A 17,423-nucleotide genomic window follows, 5' to 3' on the forward strand; every position below is an offset into this window, starting at 1 on the left:
AGCCATCAGCCTGCTCCCAATACTTTGAGAAGTCCTAACCGCCAGCACTGGACTTCTCAGGTGGCACCAGTACTAAAGAACCCACCTGCCAAAGCAGGAGATGTAAGAGACGCAGGTTTGATCCCTGGTTTGGGAAGATGCCCTGGAGGAGGGCATGGCAGCCCACTCCTGTGGACAGAGGACCTGCTGGGCTACAGTCCCTAGGGTTGCAAGGAGTCAGACACCACTGAAGCAACTCAGCACACAGCCACCAGTGCTGAGGTGAGCAGCGGTGCTGGCCAAGGTCACTAAGGCGACAGACACTGGATTCCCACCCTGCCCTGCACTGGGCCGGTGTTCTCTGCATCCCCAGTTAAGGCGGAGATGTCGCTATCACTACTCTCATTTTCCCTAACGGGTGACAGGGGCCTCCAGAGGCTCCAGTACTTTCCTAAGGTAACTGGGCGGGGAGCCAAGGTCATGTCCAGCTCTGCCTGGCTTCACAACGCTTCCCCCCACCCCCCACGAGTTTTTGTCATGAGAGTTGCGTCCGGAGAGCTAGTTTTACATCTGAAGAAACAAAATCACCTTTCGCCTATACTATCATTACCGCTGATTACAGACCAACAAACACCAAAAATCACTTGTCCCCACCGGTGCCAAGAGCTGCAAGGGAATGCGGGGATGCAACCCTTCACGGGCTGACCCCCAGACGCCGGTGGGCGGGGCCAGATGGAGAGCCCGCCCCCCGCCCCGCCCCACGGGGCTCACCATGGCAGCGTTGTGCTCCTCCAGAGCCGCGGCCCGGATCACCTTGCGCAGGAGCCGCCTGTTGCGCAGCGCGTGCTGCTGCCGCTTGAAACGCTCGTAGAGTAACTGGTTGTGCAGTAAAAGCAACTGGTTACGGAGGGTGCGGATCTCATCTGAGGGAGGAGAGCCTGATTTTAAAGCAGAGGGAGGATGGCAGAGATGCCTTTTACATGTTGTTCAATCGAGGCCCCGCCCAGAGCTTAACGCAATTCTTGAAGGAAGAAGTCACTCGCTTTGCCAATGACCACCTGGCTCCCAGTCAGTCGCTGGGGGCTGCGGGGGCTGGGGGTGGGCAGTGCTTACTACCTATCTCCCTCTGAAAGGAACACAGAGGGAGGGGCGTGAGGCAGGATGCCTGAGAGCCCTGTGTATCTCCCCACCTATCTGGAATATGATTATATGTGTGTCTACTCAAGACTCTTTTCCATGCTTCACGGGTATATTCCTACTACCCCACCCTTCACCTGGATCTTTTCTAGGGAGAAGCCTGGCGTGAGGACTGCCTTCCTGCGCTTCTGCTCTCAAGCACTGGGCTCCTTGCCACTTTTCAAAAATAGGAAATGCTGACTTTGCAACACGTGAGCTACTATGTAGCCAAGCAGATAACCCAGCTGGAGCCGAGGGGAAGGAGCACCTCCTTCAAGGACAGAAAGGGCCACCAGCAGGCAGGATCCCTGCCCTCTGGATTTGGAGCTGAAGTAACAACTTTACCTCCGAAGTGGGTCCAGTCGACAGACTTGCTGGGTAAAGACAACCTAGGAAGAAAGTTGCCAAGTAACAAAGTTACCGATCTCAGCTGGAAAAACTAGGCAGATCACTTCTCTGTGGTCACAAGCCAGAGGCATGAGACAGTTTCAAACTTGAAGTCCACCCGAGACAGAGGGGGTCAGAGCCCCCAATGAGCATGACCACGTCTCCAGAATGGAAAGACCCCTAACTCAGAGTGTTCCTCACACTGCACCCTGTGTATGCTGGGCGGCTCTTCACGGCAACGAGAGATCAAACACACTGGGTGCTGTTTTCAACCCTCCCTGCTGCCATACACAGGCTCTCTGCTGAGAAGCTACTGTCCTCCAGGTTAAGGACACAGCAGATGATTTACCTGAGTCTACTACACTAGACTTCATTCAAGCAAGACCTTAAACAGGACAGTTATCTGTCAAATTCCACTTGGGTTAATCAGCAGAAGAAAAATGAAAGCCCTCACCCCCTAAGAGCCTGTTTAGGAACGACATTACTGTGGATAGTGACTCTCTTATCCTTTCCTAGGTCACCTTTGAAAACCATAGTAAAAGAAGGGCTGAAAACAGCTGTTCAGAAGGGTTCTTAACCCATGTGTGTGAGCAGGAAGTGGGGACAGGCCACCTTGACCTTGCACTGAAATGTTGATTTTATTTTCCATCTAATGGGCTACGGTACCAAAACAGAACAACAAATCTGTAGCTGGAGAAGGTGACTTTGTGACCAGTATTTCTGTATTATTTGAATACCATAGGCTTATCCTCAAATGTCGGAGAGCAGACATGAAAGCATTTACGCTTGCTCACAGCACAGGAGGGTCTATGCAGGGAAGACTCATTTCTCACTGGCCCGTTATCTAAACGAATAACCTGAGGGTAACATGCACAGAGGACACGCACATTCGTAGGTATAAAAAGGCAACAAGCTAGAAGGACGCCCGACAAAACGGAGAACCAGCTGCCTCTGGTGAGCACACGAAGAGGAACTCCTGCCTCCAACCACCCGCTTCCTGCAGTTCCTAACCGAGTGGCAAGTGCAAAGACCAAGCCCGCGCCCGGGCCTCACCTGCTGAGCTCCTTGCTGTGCACGTCGGCCCCCTGCTGTACCAGCCTGTCCAGCACCTCCACGGGGGAGGCGGAGGGCGGGACGTCCTCTTCTGCGCCTCCCTTTGCCTTCTTCAGCAGCTCCTCCGTCTTCTTGCTGACAAAATGATGGGCAGTCTTTGGCAATGCCACCTCAAAAAGATGATCGTACGGGGGAGGCTGCCCACTGCCAAACCCCACTCCCCTCTGAGGTGGAATTTTACAGGGGCTGGGGGTGAGGATGCTGGCCTCCAGGGAGGCCTGGCGCTCCCTGTTCCCGGCAGGGCTCTCCCCGGTGCCTCCGCAGGGCAGGTCTATGGGCGTGAAGGCTTGCTTTGGTGTGTCAGGCCCCGGCTTGTCCAGGGAGGAGTTTAAAGGCTCAGGGTTTGCACTGGTGCCCTGAGTGCTGGAGGAGGCTGAGAGGGTCTTCCGCGGGCAGCCCGGCAGACTGTCCCGGTAGAAGGGCGAGTCGAAGCCTCCTCGAGGAACCAGGGGCTCGGCATCGGCCGTCGTGATCTCAGACAGCTCTTTAGATATGGCCGCTGCAAGGAGGGAGGAGGGAAGAGACGGCGCATCCGGGTCAGGCCGGGCAGTGTGGGGCTGTGTGCTGCCCTGTGCCACCCAGAGGGCCCAGGCCAGGGCTCAGAACAAAACTCCCATCTCCCTCCCCCAAAGGAAGAAAAAGCAGGCACTCTTGTGCATGTTGACACTAAGTCCCGGTTTTCAGGCAGAATGAGGGTTTTATCAACGTGCAGCACCTCACACAAGCCCAGAACCCTGCACACATTACCTTCTTCTTTATCCTTCTCAATACTGTCTTCTTCAGAAGCCAGGTCTCCTAAAAACCCTGGAAGGTCACTGAGAGTGACAGATCCCTTGCCTCCGTGCAGCTCGTCTAAAGAGAAAACAGGACAGTCAAACAGGCTGGAGACCCCCCGCCGTGAGAACTGCGCACACCGTGACAGAGCAGGCCCACCCTGACTCTCCCGCTGAAGACGGCGGCGAGACGGCTCTCTTCTGGAGCTCCCAGAGCCAGAAGGTTACAGTGACCCAACTCAAAGTACCACAGGAGACAAAACTCTCCGTTCTTTCTTAACATTGCAGAGAACAGCTAAAGCCATGGTTTGATCAGCTCAAGACACAAATACTTAGCAGCTTTTACGGGATGCTATTATGAGGTTGGCTTTTAGAATTAATTACATGTTTCATTATCTCTGTGTTTCGTGGTGCTCTGGAATTTCCCTGTTTCCACACTATAACCCAACCCATCAAGAGTCAAGCAAGGTCCAGAGGCCTTACCTAATCCTCTGTCATTCGGAAGATGGGGTTGTCTGTGTAGACAGGGCCTTACAGAGTCTGTTCTCTCTTCCTGAAAAGACAGGTCCCATTTATTTATCACAAGGCAGAAAATTGTGTGCATGGTCTCTAATGCTAGAGAAATATCCTAAACTCCTCAAATTTTAGTATATTATAAAGGAGTTTAAAGTTTAGCCCAGTAGTTCTCAAACTGGTGTCAGGACACCCTTCTGTTCTTAAAAATGACTAAGAATCTCAAGGATTTTGTTTATGTGGCTAAATCTATTGAAAATTACCACGCTAGAAACTAAAACAGAATTTTAAAAACATTAATTCACTTAACAAACCCAGCATTCCCTGGGGGTTCATCGTGAGGACTCTGTGCTTTCACTGCTGAGGAGATGGGTTCAATCCCTGGTCGGGGAACTAGGATCCCACAAGCTGTGCAGCATAGCCAGAAAAATACCCAACCCAACACATGTAAACATAAATGACATATTTTTACGAAAACATAACCATATTTCCCAAAACAAAGATAAGTTCAGTGAGAAGGGTCTAGTGGTTTCACATTTCTGCAATCTCTTTCATATCTAGCTTAATGGAAGGAGGCTGGGTTCTTATGGCTGCCTCTGCCCTGCTGCGTTACATGTTATTCTGGCTAAAGCGTAGGAAGAAAACTCTAGGCCCCCACAGATAAGCAGTTATAAAAAACAGAAAGATATTTTAGATAATTGCAGAAAACCATCTTTGATATTACTCCAAAACTTGACAACAGTATTTCGTCTTCAAGGTTAGTCATGGAGCAGAACCTGAAGCCATGGCAATTCACTCTTCACACTGTGTTAAGTAAGATCCACTGGTCTCCCTTGGCCCCCAAAGGTTATTAGCTACATGTGGGTCTTTAACATCGCACACAAGGCAGGCAGAACCCTGGCTCACCAAGCTGTGCATATCTTCTAAGTGTTGAAACATTTCATTACATGATATCAAAAACTCAAAACTATCAACCAAGTTTCCCAAGACTTTTCAATCTCGTCATGAAAGACTCAGGGGCACTATCAAGCACTTGGTGGCAGATACCAGTTTTTTAATATTCTAATTGCACCTTTTTATCATGGGCAACAAAGACCGTCAGTTGTTTATCTTCAAGTGACAGACCCCGTTTGTCATCTAAGAAGCTAACTGCCTGCCAAATACTCAAGTCTGAGTAACCGTGGTTTGTCGCCAGATATTCTTTCAAATAAGACTGCTGCTCCATAAGAGAGCAACTAGTTCAGCTCTCAACTCCAATAATGTCACAAGCGCTCATGGAAACCACCGCATGTTGGTATGCACTCAAACTGCTTTTTGTCGACTTCCTGTTTTATCACAAACAATATTAAACACGTGGGTTCTTTCTACAGAATACTCAATGCTGGCACTTTTTTTTTGGGAGGGGGTTGTTGCTTCTTTTCTTCTGCTAAACTGAAAGAACACATCAAGGAAGAAGAATGCAATGCCACTAGAAGAGTTCAATTTTGTGCCAAGCGGCCAGCCATCTTACCCATCACTGTTTCTATGCCATGAGTATAAATGCCAATGCAGAAAAAAGGGGCGAATAACCACATGAGTAACTGTGAAAGTAGATTTGCCCTGGCAGAGTCTCTTAGAAGGTCTGGGGACCCTCAGGGTCAGCAGACCACATTCTATGAGAGCTGCTGATTGGTCTATTTTCAGTTGATCTGATTCAAAGCCATTACATTTTAGGTCAGACTTCTAACTGGCATAAAAGGTTTCCCAAAGTGAGGCTAGAAGTAAGTCTGTGTGCGTGGGCGAGGGGACAGCAGACGAGCCCAGCAAACCTTCTTGGGGGCCGTGGCCTGCGGGAGTGAAAGGTGCACGTAGTCGTCCGAATGGCAGGGTGGGGCTGGAGGAGGAGAGGTTGCAGGGGTTCCCAGAGGAGTTCCTTTCCCACCTGCCCCAAGACAAGAGCAGAACACACACACAAACACACTGTCAGTTTAAAGACTAGGAAAACTGCCACTTTTTTTCTTTCCCAGTCTAACTAGTACTGCAAAGAAAGCTGCTACACTTCACTTTCTGGAGAATCTATATCAGTCTTTTTTTTTTTCCTTAGGCTCACTTTTAACTTCTGAAACTTCCAGGCATTTGTATTAAGCACCAAAACTAGGTTTCCTACTGCAAGAGGCTCTCAAACTCTTAGACCTTAGAGGAGACTGTTCCTTATCATAACAGGCAGGCCCAAACCAATCAGCCAAACCTCACCTAAGCCATACATACCAGCTGTACCAAAGACTCTGCTGTAGGGGTGTGACAGGTCAGGCGGGACGTTTCCAGGAGAGGTTGGAGGAGTGCTCATCCCACAGACCGCAGATGGGCTCCAAAGAGTAGCCTAGGGAGTTAACAGGCGGGTCAGCAACGAGGAACCGCCACCACCGCCTCCGAGGTACAGGCCCGTGACCGACCATCATGTTAAATTTAGCCTTTCAACTGGGAAAAGGAATCTTACTAAAGCTTTATCAAGAGACATGTTGCATTTTCTAAGTCTAGACGCCAAAAGAAACCCAAGTGGCAACAGTTAACTTTCTCTGCAAACATGAGGCATCCTTAAAACTAACTCCTGAAACAAGCAGTGAGGGATTTTCCCAACCGCAGGCTGAGCCCTGACCCCGGAGGCCAGCTTCAGCAGCGAGCAGAGAAGAAAGCAGGCACACTAGATGCAGCGTACTTGAGGCGGCTCAGCTAACAGCCGTGTCGACGGGGAACTCAGAGTCTGAGGTAGCTGCCCTGGCGCGTTTAACGTCAGCCGAGAAGTAGAGTAGGGAGTGGAAGTAGCATTCCCTACAAGGGAAGGGAAAGAACACACGGGGTCAGTGTGGGGCTCCAGTCATTCTGACACAGAACTGTGGTCCTCGAGACCATTTGATAGCATTTAGTTCCCTGCATTTAAAAAGGCTGAGGGGACTCCTAATGCCCAAGGGTATAAAGTAGCATTTAAAAGGCTCTTTATAAGACCCTTTTGGAGAAGGAAATGGCAACCCACTCCAGTATTCTTGCATGGAAAATCCCAAGGACAGAGGAGCTTGGCAGGCTATAGTCCATGGGGTCGCAAAGAGTCAGACATGACTGAGTGACTAACACTTTATAATACTCTTTAGCAATAAAGTTCACTAAGGTTTGATGTCTCATTAAGCTTCAGAATAGCTTGAAAAAGCATAACTTGTATGACAATTTCAGCCGATGCTACCTGTGGATAAGCCTAGACTTTTATTGACTCCAATTGTCCAGATTCATTCAAAACCATGTCAGTGTGACAGCCCAGGGGGCCTCACTGAAGGCATCTGAAAAAGGAGACACTTTCTTTATAAGCAGGAGCCTACAAGTCATACCCTTCCAACCATTTTCTTTGCTAAGTGTTGAGGACACATCTCAAGCCTGCTGACATACTATCAAGGTGAGATCAAGGTCCTAAGATTGTGAATTAAACTTAGGGGAGAACTTAATCAGGAGAAAACGGAGACAAATCCAAATTTTAAGTATTTGGGAAAACAGTTCCTAGGAGCTCAACTAAGCCTTACTGTAGGAAAAGAAACTAAAGTTAACAATAAACAATGCTTTCCAGAGACAAAGTTGTAAAGAGATAAGTACCAAAGTCACTTTTTACCATAGCTATTCTGTGTGTCAACATAAGAGCTGGCGGAGACATCGGCTGAACGATGAGGAAAACGGGCTGAGATTTGGTGAGACACAGAATAGCCATCTTCATATGAGGCTTCTGTAGGGTCCAGAGAGATTTTGGCACATTCTATGACAACATCATGTGTTTCTAATCTCTTCCACCTGTAGAAGACAATCAAATCAAGAAATGCAAGTTATAATCCATTTAATCAAACCATCAAATACTTCAGAGTGCAGACTCAATGCCAGTCACTGAACTATGACCAGCAAAGAACAAGGCAGAACCACCCCAGCCCCAGTACAAATTAGCACTACGATAAAAGGAATTAGCCATTCATTTTACAAACCTATAGTGGTGGTGATTTAGTCACTAAGTTATGTCCAGGTCTTGTGACCCCTTGGACTATAACCCACCAAGCTCCTCTGTCCATGCGACTTCTCAGGCAAGACTGGAGTGGGCTGCCATTTCCTTCTCTAGAGAATCTTTCCAACCCAGAGACTGAACCCCAGTCTCCTGCATTGCAGGAGGTCTCCAGTACTGCAGGTGGAGTGAGCCACCAGGGAAGCCTTACAAACCTATACCCTATTTAAAATGATTACATCAAATTATCAGAAAGTAAACTGAGACCAAAGTTTCAGCAACAAAAGACCAGGCATAGCCTCAAAACAGAACACAGACTATGCAGAGCAGTCAGCAGGGGACTCTCCTTTGGAACAAAAATCATCACAGAACAGGGGGGGCCTGGAAACTGCCAGGCAGCTGAGGCTGACTTAAGGTCTCCCATCAAAGCCTCAGGATTCTAATCCATCCCCAGACCAGAAATACAGATCAGCAAGTCTCAAACCCAGAGAAAGCCCATGAGGATATTTAAAGAACTGTCTCAAAGTCCTGCTGTCTGATCCAGAGTTCCATGTCTAAAGAATCAGCCTGTGGAAACAGACACATATCAAGATGGACAACAACAGTCTGCACAGCTTGTCACAGAAGAAGAAAAGAAACAACCTAAGGTCCAACCATAGAGTCTACAGAAAATTACCCCACCATGAAAAAGCATGCTTTCGGCAGATCCATGATTGCCAGGAGTGGGAGAAGACACTGACCACCGAGAGTATGAAGGAACTTTCTGGGCTTTAGCTTCCAGCTAAACTGTAACCCTACCTCCATACTTCTAGACATCAAATTTCTGATGTCTGAATTTCTAGACATCAACTATTAACATCCTTATGGTAAGTGAGCTTTTAGGTCACTTCCACAGATCCCTTTCCCTCCTCCCCAGTGCTCTCAAAATAACAGATCGCTGTTTTGTTGTTTCTAAACTGATTTTGAACAATTCATTATAGTGACTAGATCAGTACCACTCACAGCTGAGCCAAACAGTATTCTGTAATATTTCCCTTTCTGTTCAATTCAGTTTCTCCTAGAGTTAAAATTTTTCTGTTTCTTTGCCTCAGTCTTCCATGTATCTAATACTAATCCTTCCTAAACTTGCTGTAACAGCTGGGGGAAAACGCTTAATATAATTTTTACGTAACAAAATGCAAACCGTCTACTGAGACTGTTCACCTTCTCCTAAAGAGCTGCCTGCCAGAGCCCTCCCTCTCCTACTGGTTGTTCTCAGCACCACTACAGAAGTTATACCAAGACTTCCCTTGCCGAAGACCCTAAGTCAGATCCCCCATTTCCTGGACTCTGTCTTCCTTGATTTTACTCTCATTTTGGTGAAGGACACGCTTCAATGGTTCACTAAAGAAGGGTACATAGGAGGTGAATTTGAGTCTCTGCATATCTGAAACTGTCTCATACTTGATAGGCAATCGGGCTGGGAATAAAATTCTAAGTTGAAAACCTTTTTCCTCTCCATTTTGAAGGTGTTTCAGAAACTAACCTCATTTTGATTTCTGATCCTTACTGTTTTTTCCCCTAAAATTTCACAATATTGAGGCTGGTAACATTCTTTTCCACTGACTGTGCTGGGAACTACATAAACCTCTTCAACCTGGAAACTGACGTCTTTCAATTCTATTGTTATATTTTCTTGTATCATCTGTACTTGTATTGGAAATTTTCTTCTATTATTTCTTTCACAATTTCTTCCCCCACCAAAGTTTTCTCCTCCCCTTTTTATTGGATGTTAGACTTTCTGGACTGATTAAATTTCTTTCATCTAACTCATCTCTATCCTTTGATTCTGCTCTCCAAGATATCCTCAAATATACCCCCCAATTCTCTTATCAAAATGTTTATTTTGGCTATAGTTTTAAATTTCCAACACTGCTTTCTTTAGTCTCTTGTGTAACATCCCAAACTTTATATATGCACTAACATCTCGTCTCTATTGTAGATGTTCTCCTTTGCTCTCTGCATCATCATTGTTTCTTTCTAGCTCCTCTATCTCCTCTTTACACTGGTCTCTTGTCTCTGGCGCTAGAACCTTTCTTCAAAGGCCAGATGACCTGCCTATACAAGGTGAGTGAGGCTCTGTAAGTTGAACCAGGAGACTTCCTAATTAACGCAACAGACTGGACGTGTGCATCCGACTGCACAATACCCGCACACCCCACCAACATTTGTTTCCTTTTAACCATAAACCTACAAGAAAGACAAGGATGAGAAAACAGAGAACAGCACCACATGTGTTTGGAACCAGAAAGCCAAAAGCCAAGTAGTGACTGAGTGAGTGAATCCCAGAAAGCAGAATCCTAAGCTGCCAATGTTTCAAAGCTAAAATCAACCGGACTTATACTGGAGAATCCTTGAAAGGCAAAAGAACTTGTATACGTCAAGTATTCCTGAAACTGGAGATGAATGACAGGTCAATGAGGGCAGCTAAAATCAGAAAGACGGGGTAAATGCTGCCTGAGCCCTGAGATCCCACTTGGCTCTCCGAAATCTGGACTCATTTCTGAAGAGGTTCAACAGAGTCTAGGGACTGAGGCACTCCAAAGAGAGGAGGGCCTCTTTGAGGGCATGAGGGCTATCCAAACAAGAGGAGTTAAGTGAGCATGTACATTCTGAAGGCCAAGACCACTCCTCTCTTCCACCAAGCAGTCTCTACTCTCCAGAAGTAGCCCAACTCTTGTAGACCAGAGATCAGAAGACCCTTTTCTGAAAAAGTCTGACCAACTCAAAAGGAAACCAATATTGCTATCAGTATCTCCTACAGATGCTCAGAACAATCTACAAGAAACCAGAGAGTCAACAAGCCCCATCCTTGTGAACAGAGTTTTTTAGTCTCCTCATCCAAATACAAGTAGATCACCAAACACAAGTAGATCCAAATACAAGCAGAAAGCCTCAAAATTTTAAAAAGAACAACAGCAGAGCAGTTTAGAGAAAACAGACTATATAGGAAAAAGAAAACCTTAAAAAAAAAAAAACTCCCACTAATCCCATCAAAAACGTGAGACTGCATCCATGTATGGCAAAAACCACTACAATACTGTAAAGTAATTAGCCTCCAACTAATATAAATAAATGAAAAAAAAAACAAAAAAACAGGCTACAATTTTTAAAAATGGGAGCATCCAGAGAACTAAAAAGAGCTCTTCAGTACTGGAAATGTGGCAGAAATGAATACAGAGGATTAGGAGCTAAAGACAATGAAATCTTTAGGAAGTAGGACACGAGAGCAGAGAGAAAAAACAGGAGAGCAAAGACAAGCAGAGAACCACTCCAGGAAGTCTCAATCAGAACATTAAGAGTTCTAGAAAGAAAGACGGAGATAGCTGAGGAAAAGAAATCAAGCACAATATAACTGCAGAAAATTTCCTAGCATTTAAAGATAAAAGCTTCCAGACTGAAAAATGAGAACAGATTCACGGCAAGGGACATCACTAGGAAGTTTCAGAGTATTCTGAGAGCAAAGAGAAGACAGTAAACACGGATGATCAGAAATGAGAATGTCTCTGGGTTTCAACAGCAGCATTGGCGGCAAAGGGGCAATGAAATGATGCCTTCAAACTGCTGAATGACTCCCAACCCAGACATCTATACCCACACAGAAAACATCATCCTTTCTCTAAAATCCCATGAAAACAGGAGTGAACCCAAAAAGAAGGCATGAGACAGAGGAAATGGGAGAACGTGCACAGGTGAGAGGCACAGAGAAGCCATGAGAGAGTCACATGGCGGCCATGCATGAGGCACAGAAGATGACTGCTGAGATCAGAACGCACGCAGAGAGACAGGCGTGTGCAGGCCTCACTAAGGTTTCTGCTGCCACCGAACCACCTTTCCAACAGAGGGACAGAGCGTCTAGGTGACCCTGGCCTAGGTCACTTGTTGGTACTTAGCTTGTCGTGAATGAGTACACTAATGAAGTCCCTGCTCTCCCTGGATTAGCCGAGGACACTCATCTCATCCCACAGGACTCTGCTCTGAGCGGCACTGGGAAGCTGCCACAGGTGCACTCGCAGCAGTCTCCTCCCTCTGCCGTATTTCAGCAGCACGTTCAGTACCTGGCCCTCGCTACTGGTCAAACCAGACGCCCTAACTAGGGTAAGCCGTGTGTTCTTCTCTGTTGGTTCTTCCTCTTACCTCCTGGGAACCTTCATCTCATGGTGACAAGACTGCCTTTTCCAAGGCCAGACTTTGCCTCCTTTCAAAATGAAACAACACATGTGGTCAAACCATAAAAGAGAGGACTTCCCTGGTGGTACAGTGGTTAAGAATTCGCCTGCCAATGCAGGGGACATGGGTTCAATCTCTGATCTGGGAAGATTCCACATGCCATGGAGCAACTAAGCCTACGAGCCACAACTACTGAGCCCTTATGCCCTAGAGCCCGTGCTCTACAACAAGAGAAGCCTCCACAATGAGAAGCCCACGCACCACAACAAAGAGTAGCCCCACTCGCTGCAACTAGAGAACGCCTGTGCACAGCAACAAAGACCCACTGCAACCAAAAAATAAAGTAAGTAAAAAGAATTCTTTTTTTTAATGTAAGAGAATAATTAAAATGAAAGCAAGAACAGCAGTTGTCTCTGAGGTGAGACAGGGAACAGGGACAAAGATGACTGCAACTGGAGAGGGCACTGTCCCATTTTTTTTAAAGAGGTGTCTACACAAGCATCCACACATTACTACAAGCTTTTCTTACACATTTTCTAAGCTCCTCTACCTGTATCTCACAGCAAGTTGCTCACATAAAAGGTCTGTGAGCAGAGGGAGGGCTTGTGGAGATCTGAGATTTGCTGAGGAGATCAGGCAGTGAGTCATCTTTCTCAGGGGGAGATCCTCAAACATCAATATCCAAGGACCACTTTTCCTCCAAAAGGCATCAACTCCCTGCCTGGGGAGCAGCCAGAGAGCAGCAGGGGAAAAGCTGAGCCTCTCACAGCTTGGGGTGTAGGGTTTCACCTCACTCCCTTCTTTCCTGTCATGATTCAGCTCCACCTTCCACCATGCTTGACATTCTCAACCGAGGAGGCTGGCAGGTTCCACTTCTCCAGAGGTAAAACTGGGCACTTCCACCAGGCCCCATGGAGGACAGCAGTCACCTGGCTAAGCAGGATGGAGAAAGCGACCAGGGGAATCCGACCACTCAACATCCAGGCTGCCTGCTTCCAACCACACCCATCACCGCCCGCCTTGCACGACCACAGACCACTGAGCCCCCAGCCCTCTGGGGTTCTCCAGGACAGGCACCTGCAATGCAACCTCTTCCTCTGTCAGTGAGGGGTATGTCTTAGACTCATGCACGCAAAATGCTTCACCGTGCAAGTCCTTTAAAATAAAATAAACAGGAAAACCTGTCTTCTCCAATAACACCTCAAAAGGGACATCTCTGAGATCACATGTTCAATTTCTCAAATGAGTCTACGAAATTCTGTCACTAGTTCAGTTTCTATACCTTCGAGGGTCCAGTTCATGGTCCTTGGATCCAGTCACTAATTCCGGGTGAATTCGCACATGCTCCATCATTGGCTAAAAGAGTTTGGGTTGACAAGTTATAAAAGGCTTAAATTCTGTTGTATTTCTACACAATAAAATGTTATTTGACAATACAAAGGAATGAAGTACTGACACAGACCACAACATGGATGAATCTTAAAACATTACATTAAGTGAAAGAAGCCATTAACAAAAAACCACATATTATATGACTCCATAAGCATGAAATATTCAGGACAGGCAAGTCCTATAAAGGCAAAAAATAGATTTGTAGTTACCAGGGCTGAGGGCAGTGGGCAAGACGGGGAGAAGGCTGAATTTCTTTTCAAAATGTCCCTAACGTTTAATACAAAACTTACAAAGAGTAAGTCGATCTCCATAGTACACTAAGCGGCAAATAAATGGGTGCTCCTTTACCTTGACCACGTCTTCAAAGGTCTCCAGGTTTTCCTTCATACTGTAGTGAGAACGCAGAAAGGAGACAAAGTTGCAAGGGTACATCCCATACAGGCGATGGAAGAGAGCGTAAACGCTGGCGTGGAGGTGGACGAGATAGACTTCTGTCACGTGGCCTAAAAAAGAGATCCATTGAGGGGGCTCCTAGGTGGACATGGGACATGTGTGTGCAAACAGACAGGAGCACAGGCTGCCAATGGGACTTTGTGCACATGTGTGCTCCCGCCTTGCTCCAAAGACAGTAAGTAAAGAGCAGTTTTCCAAAACCCAAATCTGAACACACCGGACACCAGTCTGAAATCCATGGGTGGCTCCTGTGGCCTCTGAATAAACTCCCATCTACTTGGAGTGACCCACAGAGGCTTGCACTGATCCAATCCTTGCCCTCCTCTCTAGGAACCCCTTAACAAGGACCTTAGGACTGTAATACTGAAGCACCTTTACAGGAATATCCCCGGCAAGCTGTCCACATGTTGTCTCCACAGCCTGATTCAGTACACACCTCAAGAACAGCACCAGCTCACTCACCTCTGCACCTTGAGTGCTCTCACTGGGCTTGCTGCATAACAGGCATTCATATATTTGTGGAATGAATGTGTGAGAACCTTTTAAAATCAGTTCGTAGTCTTAGCTATGCAGATTTGTAACTACAGAGTGAAAAGCTACTACCTGAAATTAGCTTAAAGAGCTAAGAGTGGGAGAAATGGAAAATTTAATTCATCTAGCCTTACCCAGACCCTATGGAAAATCCCAACGGTATGCATAAAGCTCCTCTAATACAAAGGACAGGCCACTCCTTCCTCCCCAAGAAGAGCCTACTAGACAAGCCGGCATCATCCAGGCCTCAGGCTTGTTACTCAGTGCGGTAGGAGAAGCCACAGTGTTCCACTTCCCAGGGCTTACACATTTCATTCTTTTGATGTGAACATCTCATGCTGGGAGGTCCAAAAGATCCCAAAGTTCACATGTTTACAGCTTCTGAATCATTCTGATAGAGCTGTACTACCTGCTGATGTAGAAACAAAATCCCCCTGTACTAAAAACTAGAACACTAATCAGGACCAGCCGTGTCTTCTCTCCTCCTTCCACACTTACGACAGACGAGTTCTCTGAACCAGAAGCTTGTGCTCTGTCACTACAGACCAAGAGGAGGACAAACATGTCCCACAAGCATAGTCCCATACTGCTGCAACACAGATTTAAGCTGTTTTTCAGTTTACGGAAAATCAGGAAGTTGTACCCACCACTCAGTTTCTCTGACAACTAATCCTCTTAAGCCAACAAAGTAAGAACAGTATCTCAACAGTCATGCTTTTTTTTTTTAAATTTCTTGGCATGTGAGATCTAAGTTTCATGACCAGGGATTGAACCCACACCCCTGGTGCTGGAAGCTTGGAGTCTTAGCCACTGAAGCACCAGGGAAGTCTCTGTCTTGCTTCTTATTTGTGCCCCTGGTGGAAAATACCTGAGGTATTCCCTCCCTGGCTGGTGAGAACCAACCATTTCAGCTACAGGACTCTACACGCCCTTCTCTTCCAGCACATGGCCTGTCCATCACTCACACAAGCACTCACCTGGTGCAGCATGACAGGTGTAAGGGGGGATCGTTACCTGGTTTCTTCAGGCACCACGACGAAAGACGGCCAAAAATGTCAAAGAAGTCGTGCAGGTGCTGCTTCCCCGACTGAGGAATCATCGGGAGCATGGTTATCAGCACCAGGACCCCCGTAGTGAGGACGACGACATCGGTGTCCATCTGCCGGAGGTGGGGGTGCAGGCAGGAAGAGAGGGCTGTCAGGCGTGAGGCAGGAGGTCCGCACTCGGAGGCTCTCAAGCGAGAACCCCGGCACGGGCGTACCCTCCCCTCGGGTGCTGGGGGCACGGCACCAAAGCACACTCAGCCGCCAGCCGCCAAGGACCAGCTCGACCAGGCCGCGTCTGGGGGCCGCACTCAGGCACCACACGCATCCCGGGCAGGGCGGGAACGCGGCTGAGGAGACCCCAGGCCCAGACACTGCCGACGCGCTATAAACAGCCCTTGGCGGGAAGCACAAACTGCTTTTGAAAAGAACAAAGAAATGTTGCTATTCTTGTTCATTCAACCAAATTATGAAGTACTTACTCTTTAAAAGTCAGCTAAAAAGACCCATATACATGGACAAGTCATTCTCTATTTCTAAAGGATCATAACAGAAGTATAACTTAACAAGAAATTAGTATAGCACTAACAAACCTTCTTAATGGCTCACCTTCACAGCAGTATTTAGAGACCAGAAAATAAAAGATACGGTGACCTCTGACCACGTCTACAGTTTAAACATCAAGTCATATAAATTTAGATTAACTGAACTTAATAACCAACGAATAATAAATCACCTCGGACTAGCTATAGCGGCTCACCTGACCCATAATTGAATTATGAATGTCTGCCAAGTAACTGGAATTCAGATTGAAGCAACAAGACATTAAACAAAAGACTTCCATGCACGTTAGAACATTCATTATTCCTCAAAAAAAGGACCTTTGAGTCTGGAAATAAACTTTGGTTGTTTTTTTTTTTTTTAATAAATATGAATTTATTCATTTGGTAGTACCGGGTCTCAATTGCAGCATGTGCAGTCTTTAGCTGCAGCATGCAGGGTTTTTAGCTGTGGCATGAGAACTCTTAGCTGTGGCATGTGGGATCTAGTCCCCCAACCAGGGTCTGGACCTGGGCCCCCCGCATTGGGAGCATGGAGTCCCAGCCAGTGGACCACCAGCAAAGAACCTGGAAATAAAGTTTTAAATAGATTTAGTTTTTACATCAAGCACCAAGCCATATGTTATGGCAGATATCTAATAGGAAAGACATAAAATACTGATAGGAGAATCAAGAATCTGTAATGAATTCTGACTTAAAAAAAAACAAAAAAAAACACTAACAAAACATCCTAACTGAAAGTTTGGGTTAACAGTTTGTAAGTAATTTTCAAGGCTTATTCTTTTGGAAAAGGTTAAGTATTCTTTAATCTGAACTAAACAGTGTGCCTCAAAATCAGATTATATTCTCATCAATCCATTCATTTAAAAAAATTAAGCTGCTGAAGTGGCTCCTGCTTTTCCTTAACATTAAACGCACATCTTCATGACACCCTGCCACCGTGACTCCCTGAGATCCACCTCTGGGGAGGATAAACAGCTGGCACAGACAAAAATCAACTTGCACGGTGCTGTGTCAGATGCCTCCAAAGGCGTGGCCATCCTGGAACAAACACTACTGGACATCCTCATGTCTCTGGGAGGTACGTGCAGCTCACATTACCCACCTTTCCCTATTTTATAGGTAGTAAACAAGTCCAGGAACTATAACAGATTAAACAAATGCCCTAAGTATTTCAATAAGCCATGGTCAAAACTAAAACCATAGGGTTCTACTTAGGTTTTGACTCTGCAGAAAAGTGCACTAAGCTGAGTGTGAAAAAGCAGAACACAATCTGGTAGGCTTCTAC

At 46.5% G+C, this 17,423-nt stretch overlaps 1 protein-coding gene across 5 annotated transcripts in view; it reads right to left on the minus strand.

The window, feature by feature from the left end:
* The window catches only part of TSC1 (TSC complex subunit 1), a 52,176-nt gene that overhangs the window by 12,952 nt on the left and 21,801 nt on the right, over positions 1-17,423 (minus strand). For 4 of the 5 annotated variants that reach the window (XM_043469940.1, XM_043469938.1, XM_043469937.1 and 1 more), the window contains 12 exons: positions 15,547-15,691; positions 13,897-14,051; positions 13,439-13,512; positions 7,573-7,748; positions 6,637-6,749; positions 6,189-6,300; positions 5,750-5,862; positions 3,912-3,981; positions 3,403-3,507; positions 2,596-3,154; positions 1,501-1,544; positions 751-917 (listed from right to left, as the gene is read on the minus strand). In XM_043469940.1, coding sequence (XP_043325875.1) covers positions 751-917; positions 1,501-1,544; positions 2,596-3,154; positions 3,403-3,507; positions 3,912-3,981; positions 5,750-5,862; positions 6,189-6,300; positions 6,637-6,749; positions 7,573-7,748; positions 13,439-13,512; positions 13,897-14,051; positions 15,547-15,691 — 1,833 coding nt within the window. The remainder of the gene's footprint in view (positions 1-750; positions 918-1,500; positions 1,545-2,595; positions 3,155-3,402; positions 3,508-3,911; positions 3,982-5,749; positions 5,863-6,188; positions 6,301-6,636; positions 6,750-7,572; positions 7,749-13,438; positions 13,513-13,896; positions 14,052-15,546; positions 15,692-17,423) is intronic. The other variant, XM_043469941.1, reaches the window with a different exon arrangement.

Source organism: Cervus canadensis, chromosome 5 (genome assembly GCF_019320065.1).
Source record: "Cervus canadensis isolate Bull #8, Minnesota chromosome 5, ASM1932006v1, whole genome shotgun sequence".
In the NCBI taxonomy this organism is placed as follows: domain Eukaryota; kingdom Metazoa; phylum Chordata; class Mammalia; order Artiodactyla; family Cervidae; genus Cervus; species Cervus canadensis.